Source organism: Perognathus longimembris, chromosome 2 (genome assembly GCF_023159225.1).
Source record: "Perognathus longimembris pacificus isolate PPM17 chromosome 2, ASM2315922v1, whole genome shotgun sequence".
Taxonomy (NCBI): domain Eukaryota; kingdom Metazoa; phylum Chordata; class Mammalia; order Rodentia; family Heteromyidae; genus Perognathus; species Perognathus longimembris.
The window spans coordinates 3757284-3768462 of record NC_063162.1 but is presented as its reverse complement, the minus strand read 5'-3'; the positions used below and the strand labels follow the sequence as shown (position 1 = coordinate 3768462).

The window sequence follows — 11179 nt, the reverse complement described above, 5'->3', positions numbered from 1 at the left end:
GTCGGCCCCAGGCTACCCCGCTTGTCTTGAACTTGTGCCCTGGCTCTTTCCAGTGCCCCTGTAGCAGAGCAGTGGCTGTAGGTGGAAAGACGGTGGATAAATGTGAACAATCTGGCTTTTTGGTTTGTGTGTGTGTTTGTTTTGCCAGTCATGGGGCTTGAACTCTGGGTCTGGTCGCTGTCCCTGAGCTCTTCTGCTCAAGGCTAGCGCTACCACTTGAGCTCGAGGGCCACTTCTGGTTTTCTGGTGGTTAACTGGAGATAAGAATCTCCCGGATTTTCCTGCCCAAGCTGGCTTTGAACTGCGATCCTCAGATCTCAGCCTCCCAAGCAGCTAGGACTACAGGCGTGAGCCACTGGCGTCTGGCTAATATTGGGGGGCAGGGAGGAGGTAATAACAGGATTCCTGAACTGCCAGAAGTCATTATTGGACTGAGAGTTGGTTATTTAGCCTATGACTGTTGGAACAGGTTTCATCCAAAGACAGCAAATGTTCTGTCCCTTCTCCTCCAGGGCCTAAGGTCAGATGGCCAGGACTGGCCGCCCTTGCGCTGGTGAGAGAGACCACAGCCACAGGTGAGACAGTCTAGGGCAGCAGGCATGTGTGGCCCCTCTGTTTACAGAGCATGCTCGGGGCTGAGGGCGTCATCCATTAGTTCGTCCGGCCCTTGGTCGGTTCGTTCCTTGTGTCTTGGGGGGCCAGGTGGGAGGCCCTCTGCGGGTTGTGAATACGGTGGACTTTCTCCCCAGCCCAGATCACTGGCTAGTTCCCTTTGTCCCCTGCATGGCCAGTGGCTGGGTCGGGTCCTCACACCAGCGATGACCCCCACTGTACAGGTGACGCGACAGGCCAAGCGCGTACCCCGGCGCCGGCTCTGCACATGAACCCCGGGGAAGGCTTGGTTTGGGGCTCCGACATTTTCCCTTGGCTGGGGAACAGCATCGCCTCACTGGGCCCCAGGCTCCAGCCCCACAAGGAGGAAGAGGCCGACCCCGACCATGCTGTCTGCTCTCCCTTCCCCCTCCCACCCTCCCTGCCTCTCCCTCCCCTCCTGTCCCCTCTCCCCCGCTGGGGCTTGCTCCCAGGACTTGGGTTATTGTCCAGCTGCTCACTGAGCCCCCAGGCAGCAGGCAGGGAAAGGCAGGTGTCCCCACTCAGCACGCGGCCGCTCACCTCCGTGCCAGCCTCGGGATGCACAGTCTTTGAACTGTGGTCTCCAGAATAATTAACTCCAATATGCTTGAAGGCATCCAGGCGGTGGGAAGAGCGCCAGCGTTCTGGACATGGCATGCTATTGTCCTCCTCCAAAGGGAGGGGACAGAGAGGAGGGGGTCCCCCATCCCTCCAAGAGTCCACCACTCAGAGACAGTCTCAAGTAAAAAGATGGATTTATTGGGGAAGCAAAAAGTGAACTGATCGTCCAGGGCCGCGGCCCAGACTTGGGAGCTGGGACGGATCGTGTGCCCCGGGCCACACTCAGGGTCAGGTTATAAAGGCAAACACCGCAGGGTCAAGCCTGCCACACGCAGGTGGCCAGTGAGGTTACCACACTTACAGAGCATGCCAGGTCACACGCAGGTGGCCAGTGAGGTTACCACACTTACAGAGCACGCCAGGTCACACGCAGGTGGCCAGTGGAGTTACAATCTGCCTCATAGCAACCGTTTGAAGTAACCTATCATTCTAGTTAGAATTGGCACATGGATTTGGCGGGGCTCGCAAGATGCAGGCGGATTCGCCTACTCATGGGAGGGCACAGGTTTAACCTTGAGCATTCCACTACTCTGGTGGTCAAGCAGTTCACACAATCTTATCACAGCCAAGGGGAACTTCCCTGGATAGGGCGGGGAGATCTTAGTGAAGATGGAGTCGGCTTCTGCTCTCTTGAACTAATCTGAGATGGAGTCAATCTGACACCCCTCAACAGCCAATGATGGCACCGGCCAGATCTGACCTCCATATTACACTACTTGACCGATAATTTCCCTCCCTTGTTGAGGACCAGTTCCTCCCTCTAGGTTGTGGAACTTCCTGGAGGAGGAGGGGTGAGGGGACCCCAGATTCTACCACACAGTTGTAGGTGGAGGCAGGAGCTGAGGCTCTGATTCAGGAGAGTCCAGGTGCCCCTTACAGTGCTGGTTCCTGATTTCTCTCTTCAGTAGAGAAGGAAGGGTTGGAGAGCAGGGACTGGTCCTGACATTGGTGCCGTTCTGATTGGGGGAAGGGGGGTCAGAACCCGCATTTCTGGGGTTCTGGGTGGAGAGAGCATGACCGTGAGGGAGGTGGGAGTTTGGAGGGTTCTGCATCCCCTCTCCCGCCCCCCAGCTCTAGACATTCCCATGGCTCCCCAGCAGCTCCACCTGCTGGTCACCAGTGGCATCACACAGGGGCATCAAGCCTGAGTCACGCGTGGGAACAGCCCACCCCGTCACCCCATCTCTGATGCTCCAAATCCCAAGTGCAGCGCTCAGCCCACAAGACGTAAAGCATAATGCTTTAATGATTCGAAGCTTCTTCCTTGGCCACCCTGTCCGTCTGTGCTTCCTCGCCCCTCTCCCCTGTGTCACTGTCTGTCGGGACCCCCCCCCCCACACACACACACTTCCCGGCACCCCAGACACGGGAAGGACGGAGCCCCCGAGGGGCAGGCGGCTTCCCAGGGGACCAGGGAGAGCCCAGCTGTCCACCTGGCCCACCTGCCCTCTGCCGCCCCCAGTCAGAGCAGAGCCGCCCGAGACAGCGTGTCTCCCTGACACCTCTGCGTGCGGCGGACACTCCGTACGTACGGACCGACAAATCGGAGCAAGTAAACAAATCTCATTACTACCTCCTAGTCGCACTACAGCATTTCCTTTAAAAATTCATGAGGGCCCTAATGTTCCCCAGTGTGAGAGCAAGGCGTTTTATGAAATTGGTGTGGATTTTCTATTAAAGAGAAAAGTCTCTATTTATTAATATTCCCAAAGGATAGGATAGCCTTTCGTTGCGCTGCTGTGTTGTGCTTATAATTTTCCATAATTGTACGGTCTTGCTGGCAAAACAATAAAGCAGAATGTCACCCTGGAAGTACATTATGGCCCGGGGGCAGGGTCCTGGTGGGCAGGGTCCGGGGTGGGAGGGAGAAAGCCCTCCCTCCAGACTGAAGAGAGTTCCCCTGTACACCTCCCTTGGTGTGTCCAAACAAATAGTGGGTGGGCTTGCTCTTAGGAAACGTGTTGAGAAAATCTAGAAATGGAGGGCGAATCCTGGTTTTACTCATTTGTTTCTCTGTGTGGGGGATTTCGTGTTGGTATGTGTTTTGGTGCTGAGGATTGAAGCCAGGCCCATGCATGGCTAAGCAAATGTTCTACCACTGAATGACACTCATAGATCAACAATCTTTTTTCCTCTCTCCACTTGCTTGCTCCTGATTAGTAGTCTATCAACTGAGCCATGCCTCCAGCGTGGCTTTTTGCTAGTTAATATGGATCTTGTGGGCTTTTCTGACCACGCTGGCTTTAAACTCCGATCCTCTAGCTAGGATCACAGGTGTGAGCAACTAATGCCAGAGTTTCAAGTCTTATTTTTTTTGTGCATTACTGAGGGCCAGTAGTGGAAAGGAGTTAGGCAGCAATCAACATGAACCAGACACTAAATCTGCTGGCACCTTGATCTTGAACTTCCAACCCTCCAGACTGAGAGCTTCCTGTTGAGTCTATGCCAGCCAGGCTAAGGTGTTTTGTTCTAGCACCCTGAACTGACCATAGGTGGCAAGAGGAGGTCCCTCCATAGGTGTCCATACGTTATCGAAGGAAGGGCAGAAGGAAGGGATAGAGCTACCAGAGGCTCTTGTAAGTTCGACCTACATCTCTGCCTGCCTTTTCTGTTCTGTGCATGTGTAATCAGCTCAAGTGGTCTTGACCCTCTGGGCAGTGGTTTGGCTCTAGTGTAGACCCCAGATTCCGCTTTCCAGGCAGCCTGGCCTGAGGTGAGGGGCTATGAGCTGGGCCATTTTGGGGGGCACGCAGTGGCTCTGGGATCCTCGTGTGCCTCCTGGTCCAGGAGCAGTCAGGCTGTGTGGGGAGGAGGCTGCCCTTTCGACCGCAGATTGGCCCGGGAGGTGGAGCTGCTTTAGATTGGCCGGGGAGGTGGAGCTGCGTTCTCTAAGTGCGGCTTGTGGCGAGGGGTGGGCTCCCTCCCCCGGGCACCAGGGGGCGCTGTGGGCCCGTGCCCACCGGCGGATCCCTGAGGAGCGCTCAAACAGCCTCCCTGAGTTACAACTCTTTCTTTTCTTAGCTACAATTTCGGGGCCAAAACCTCTCCCAAATAACCAGAGGAGCGGTGATAAATAATTCATGCTCACTGTTTGGCCCAATTAACATTTCTCAGATGATGGAGCCATTCTTTGAAGTTGATTCCTTCTGGAGAGACACCAACACAGCCCTGTTGGGCTAGGCCAGGCTCCTGCCCTAATTAGGTATCTACACAAGGGACCCAACTGGGGAGGCAGGATTTATTTTTAATAAAAGAAGATTAAAATCTGTGTATCTGAGGCATCGTCAGGAAAACCAAACCAAATTAAAAAATCCTCCCACAACTGTGTGTGGAGAGGGCGGGGGCACAAGACGTTTCCCTTGGCATTACCAAAACTTGATTGCTCTGGTCCAGAAGACATAATTAGGCACCTCAGTCCTGCCTCCGGTACCAAGTAGTCTGTTGGGGTCCCGAGTAGTTGTTGCTGATGGGGAAACAGACAGGTCCTCATGGAATGGGGACGTGGGGGTGGGAAGGGAGGGGAGGGGAGAGACACAGCAGGAATGGATGGGGTGGGGGCCTCTTTGGGTCAAGCAGGAATTCAAGCCACACCTGGTTCTCCCAAGAGAAGCTCCCGCTCCAGGTTTTTATGTTGACACGCCGTTCGTTTACAGGTGTGTAAACTAGTGCGACGCCTCTGGGCCCTGTCTCCCAAGCGAGCACTTAGCCGCTTTCTGTGTAGGAGCAGCACACCTGGACACGACCCCCGTGCGTCACAGGGAGACCGGGGGGGGGGGCACGTCTGGGACGCGGGCAGGCAAGGGAACCCTGGCCGGTAGGGAGGGGGAGGGAGCGGTGGCCCCCCCACAGCAGCTGGGGAGACGCCTGTGGCGCTGGAGACCCCAGGTGTTTGGGGAGGGGAAGGGAAGGCACGCCTTGCCATGCCCTTCGTGGAAACTTCCGGGACTGTGCTGGAAGTGGCGGGGATCTGAGGGGGAGGGGTGTGAGAGCCACTCGCTAGGGCCCCCGGATGCAAACGCGGCTCCCAACATGCAGGGAGACTTCCCAGAGCCCCCCCCCCCCCCGCAGGCTCCTCCCCAGTGGCTCCCAGCTGGAAGTCCAGCCCCCCCCCCCCACGGGCATCTCACTGCTCTGTGTCGTCGGCGTCTCAGACTTCCTGGCTTGCGGTCCAATCAGACGGGCCTCCCTGACCCAGGAAGACCCGGGCTCCGGGGCGTGAGGCTGTCCCACTCCAGCCCGGCCTGCACGCTGACAGCAGAACCGGAGGCCCGGCCCTCCCTCAGGAATGGCCGGAGGGCAGGGTGACCCCCGCCCGGAACCCCCAGACGGAGCCCCTCTGGAGAGGAGCGGGGAACAGGAGGCCTCCTCAGCCCAGGGTGTGGACGAGCCCTGGGCCTCCCGTGTGCAGCCCCGCTCCGACCTTCCCGCAACCTCTGCGCGTGAGTGCGCGTGAGCACGTGCACACACACACACCACACACATGCACATACTCACACACGTGTACACACACCACACATTCACACACCTGCACACACCCCACACCTGCACACATACACACACCACACGTGTGCACACAGGCCGCACACACCATGTACACAATCACGCGCACGCACGCACACCACGCATGCACACGTGTGCACAGGCACACACACATGCACGCACGCGCGCGGTGCTTTTAGTGACTTGAAACAGCACGATAAATTATATGCATTTTAACAGACCTAAACTTTGGGGTGTGGGGTCTTCCCCTGTTCCCTGGGCCCTACCAGCTCCCAAGCGGGACCGTTGGGAGTCTACGGATCTGCATTACAGTCTGAGCTCTGTCATGACTGACCTGGAATCTCTCATTTGGCCCCTCTGAGCCTCAGTTTCCCAGGAGGGAGGAACGGCACTGCCTGCCTCCTGGGCTGTGAGAACAGGACCAGGGAGTGTGTGCGTGCGGCTTCACGCCAGCCCTGGAAGGCGCTTCGTGAGCCGCGGTTCCCGGGCCCAGACGCCGCTCCGGGCCCTGCCGTGGCCTGGGCTTCGTCCCCGGATCGCCAGGGCCGGAGCCGGCCCACCGCAGGTGCTCCCCTCCGCAGGTGCTTGCTGGTCTCTGTCCCGGTGAGCTCCGTTCACGCCTTCATTCTGCATCGCCTGCTCGCGGAGCGTGCCCTGAGCTTCACCCTGGGCACCGAGGCCGCCCCAGGCCTCCGCGGGGCGGGGCTCCCGAGAGAGGAGGGAGGGAGGGAGGGAGGGAGGGCCCGTGTCCACCCGAGAAACCTCGGCCCTCCACAGCCAGCCCAGTCCCCGGGTGCCCACGACCCCCACGACTCCCGTGGGAGCCCACGAGCGTGTGAGGGAGGGGACCCAGCCTGGTCCCCTGGGGTGCAGGTCCCCTCGATTTACCCTGCCCCAAGGATCTCGGCTCTCGGAATAAGGGCTGTGAGGGGAGTCAAGACCAGAGGCCCGGGTTACGTTCTCTCAAGGACACACCAAGTCTCTTAGGACAGTCAAGGTTATTTTCTTGGATTCCTAAAGGCTTGCTGTGCGTGTGTGTGTGTGTGTGTGTGTGTATGTGTGTGTGTGTACACCGGGTATGGAGCTCCAGGTGTCAGATGAAGTGAGTAGTTGTGTTCAAAGCCGGGGGGGGGTGCGGGGGGGATTGACAGAACCAGCCTTCCACAGCCGCCCTTGGACAAAGCCTGATGCAGATCGGTCAGAAGCTAGGGGGACTCCCACTGTCCGTTGGAAGATTGCCAATTTGTTCTAGGGCTCGGGTATGGCCCCCACACTAACACTGTCATTCTCCAGCTGATTTTGATGGGCTGATTGATTGTATGGACCTGAAGCTCAGGTACAGGAGAGGCCACAGACACGAGCAGTCTCCACTACATCTCTGCTATTTGTTTCCAACAACAGAAACACATTTAAGGACAATTAAACAGAAATGCACACACACACACACACACACACACACACCACATAACACACACATGCCTTCTCTCCACCTCCCCCCCCTTGCTCTCTGCTGTACACACACCTTTTCAACTGTGATAAGGTGAGCACCGTTTTCCTTGCATACGTGATTTTCTGCCTTGCCACACATCTAGAAACAATGGATGTTGCTAACCACAGACTAAGGCCTCTGATGCCCTGAGCCCAAATCGGTCTACTTCCCAGAAGTTGTTTTCCTGGGTCTTTTGTCTCGGCAGCAGAAGGCTGATAACACAAAGACTGCTCCAAGTGCATTTCCTGGAGGGAAGAAACGCCCCTTCGCGTTTGCTTGAGACAAGATCTAAGCATCATGACATCACTGCTTGCGTCATCATTTTTAATGCGTATACGAACGATTACAATGATGTCATGTTTAACTAGAAATGACAACCAGCTATGATAAGGGTAGGAAAAAAAATGGGTTCTTGGTGATTTTGAAGGCTCATAAAAAAAATCCTAAGACAACAAACGTTTCACAAGAGTCAAAATTAGGCGACCAAATCTTATGTCTCCTCTCTAGAGGCCTACATGGCTCCCGTTCGCTGATCTTATGTAGCCTCCCCCCATTCCACACAGAGACCACTATTGGGTTGGGGGATTCCTGGCTTTGTTCTTTCAGGACAAGGAAGACTGTTATCTTCCATGGGGAAGAAAAACCTACCTACTGGAAGTCCAGCTTCCTATAGCTCTTTCCTACTTCCTCCGACCCTCACTGTGCACACCGTGTAAGCCGCCGTCCTCCTGTGGGCGAGCAGCCTGGGTGTCACCCTGGGAGCCCCTGGGAGGCACCGGCACCCACGTGCACAGGGGAGCCACGTGCCTCGCCCCTGGCGTACGGCAGTGCCGGGGCAGCTGGAGCCCCGTGTGCAGCGTGACCCCGTCGGCTCCCGGAACCCCAGCAAGGCCCCTGGAGCCCAGAGCCCGGAAAGGCCGAGCTCCTCTTCCCCTCTGGGCTCCCAGCGCCTTCTCTCACAGGTGGAGGGGATGTGCCCAGGAAAGAGCCAGCCCCGCGGCTCCGGGCCTGCCGGCCACCCGGCCTTCCTGAGAAGCGGGGTGCGTTCGAGGGAGAGGGAGAATCGGAGCAGGGGCCTCGCTTTCACCCGTCCCCCCCCCCCGCCCTGCCTCCCACCCGCCTCTGTGCCCAGACCAGGGCCTCCCTTCCCACCTCCCCCCTGTCCTCCCTACCCCCCCCCCCCCGCGAGCCACCTCTAAGAACCAGGCCCAGGCCCCGCCTCCAGTCCCCCCAGCGCCCTCCCCCTCCCCCTCCCTCTGCTCCAAGGGCAGGCGGACACAGCGTCGGCGAGGCCACCGGGCTCATTTGTCTTCCTCAGCCCAGACGCTTGCGGCCGTGGGGGCTCGGGATGGAACCCCCGCGTGACTTCTCCCTGCCTCAGGCTGCAGATCCTCTCTGCCCCCCCCCCAGCATGGAGCCCGTTCTCCCTGTCTTGGTTAATGTGGGGTGGCCGCCCTCTCCCTGCACCCCCAAGATGGAAACCCCAATACCTCTGACACCTTTCCTGGCCCAGGTGGGACGGACCACCTCCCCCCAGCCCCACCTCTGGGGCAGCTCCCTCTTTGTTTGCACCCCCAAACCCCTCTGGTGAGTCAAGCCTGGGCCAGGGCGGACGGAGACTCTGCCTCCCTGCCACGGGGAAGGAGCGCAGGGCCGAGCCGTCGAGCTGAGGACCGCCTGCGGGGGCCCGCTGGGGCCAACCCGGGCCCCTCGCCAAGGCCTTCACGCACCAGCCAGTGCGAACCCGCCCCGCCCCACTTACTCGGATTCCCTTTATCTGGCACTGGGCCCCTACGTGGTTTCTAGTAACACAGGCTGTGATGAGAAAAGAAGCCTGTAGAACAGGATTGGAGAGCCGTCTAGATTCAACCTAGAACGTTCCAAGCTCTCATCTCGGTGCCCTCCGTATCTACTCCGCACCGTGGCCGAGCGTAAGCCCCAGTACTGGCACACGTGCGTAAAAAGCACTAAGGAGAACGGAAAGGCGGATTTCTAGTCGAGTTGATAGACACGTGGATTCCGAGGGGAGTAAAAATAAAGTCTGCTTTGCTAGGAATAAACTATTTTGATCCCATGCTACACAGCGCATGCCTCGCGTTTGGCATACAAACCCTCGAGATTCCGCGTGGGTCCCGTTCCTGTCCCGAGCCAGCGGACTTCCCCCTAGATGGGCGTCCGCTCACAGGTAGCTGTGTCATCCCCGCGGGAATGGCACGGAAGACTCCGGATGGTCCAGATGGTCCAGAGGTTTTTGGACCTGCATCGCTTAGCTCCCCCTGCTGGACGCATGGGGGAAACGCCACCGTGCCGGTCTTGCCCGTTGCCCGCCCGGTGTTTAGTAGAGGGAAATAATCTCTGTTGTTCTCTAGGGTGTCCGCCTCCTCTCGCATCACTGGGCATCTGGAGAGGGGGGGGCTGATTGATCAAATTAATGCCTGGGGTGAGGGGAGATGTTCCACCCAGGAGTTTCGTGTCTCTGGTGTTGTCTTGAGCCACTTAGTCCTCCAGTGTGTTGTAAGTATCAGGGCGGCATGAAAGAAAGGAGATTTCTTTCTTAAAGAAAGGCAGCATGTGACGGACGCGCAAAATTGCGCGTCCTGGGCCCCACATCGCAGCATCTCGGGGGTTCGGACTGGTATCCCCCGCAGTCCCGGGTGAACCCAGCTCCTCCTCGGCCAGTCCCTCACCCTCCGGGGTCTCTGGTTGTCAGCTCTCGAGGGAGCCCGGTGAAGGGCCCTGTACACTGTAGGTGCTCAGCAGGATACAAGAGCTACTGGCGAATATACCACTGGCGTTATAAATCCGGGGTAGGCGGTGGTAAATTGGATACCCAGCTATGCAGACGTTCATCTGTCATAGTCAAGACACAAGCGCGGTGCTGTCTGTAGGTTATACCTGAGCGAAAGCAGAAGAAATTGAAATTCACGGGGATTATACAATCAAACTAAATTTTACAAAAATAAAGATAATTCTAGCTCGGCACACGGGGCTCACGCCTGTGATCCTAGCTGTTCAGGAGGCTGAGATCTGAGCATCCCAGTTCGAGGCCCTCCCAGGCAGAGGAATCCGTAAGATGCTTATTTCCACCTACCCAAATCCCAAGGTGGAGGCGTGACTGGCCATGGTAGAGCATCAGCCTGGAGTGAAAAGGCTAAGGGAGAGAGCCCAAGCCCCGAGTTCAAGCCCCGGTACCGAGCCAAGGGCTGTTTGCTGAGCCTGCGCAGGGCCGACGCCCAGGGCCCCTGCCAGCTCTGCTGAGGAGGGGGGCCGGCCTCAGCCCTCACCCCGGGGGTTCAGGCCTGAGCCCCACCTGACGCCCAGGTCCGGAGGCTGCCGGGGCTGCTCCAGGAGGGGTGGAAGGTGTGGTCGCTGGCCCCAGGGCTGCTGGGCCCCGTGGGACTGGCAGGCAGAGGAAGCGGGGTGGACTAAGGACCCGGTGGGGGGGCAGGGGGTGCTGGGTGGGCAGAGCCACGGGGGCAGGGGGAGGTGGGGGCCGCAGGAGCAGGGGCCGAGCTGGCAGGGTCTGGGGGCCGGGCGCGTGGTGTGGGTGGGCGTGTCCTGGCGGGCAGTGCCCGCCCCCGGCCCGCCCCTCCGCGTGCAGCTGGATGAGGGTCCCGGAGGGCCACCGTGCCCTCCGCAGTGGGCAGAGCTCCGGGCGCCCTGTGACGGGAAGGGAGGAGCTGGGCGCTGGCCTCCTGTCCTTGCCATCACGGTGTCAGGAAACCGGGGGGACCCCCTGATCCAGGGGCCAGAAAGTTCTGGGTCTCGTGAGAGAGGGCACTCGGGAGTGGTGACAGGCAGAGACAGACACGGGGGATGGCGGCCTGTGGGGCTGCCGTAAGCACGGCTCTGCCCTGCGTCCCTGTGTTGCCACCACAAGCCAGGGAGGATGCTTTACCTCGACACCCAGAGCAGCCTTCTCCGAGCTCCGGCTTC

General features: G+C 58.6%; 1 protein-coding gene across 1 annotated transcript in view; it reads right to left on the bottom strand.

Annotated features, from left to right (window-relative positions):
* Positions 1 to 6198: 6198 nt before the first annotated feature.
* Positions 6199 to 11179, bottom strand: part of Mki67 (marker of proliferation Ki-67) — a 28347-nt gene continuing 23366 nt past the window's right edge. The window contains exons 14-19 of the mRNA XM_048336077.1: positions 10554 to 10903; positions 9931 to 10013; positions 9501 to 9643; positions 9039 to 9210; positions 7928 to 8137; positions 6199 to 6676 (exon numbers count right to left, since the gene is read on the bottom strand). Of these exons, the coding sequence (XP_048192034.1) occupies positions 6199 to 6676; positions 7928 to 8137; positions 9039 to 9210; positions 9501 to 9643; positions 9931 to 10013; positions 10554 to 10903 (1436 nt within the window). The remainder of the gene's footprint in view (positions 6677 to 7927; positions 8138 to 9038; positions 9211 to 9500; positions 9644 to 9930; positions 10014 to 10553; positions 10904 to 11179) is intronic.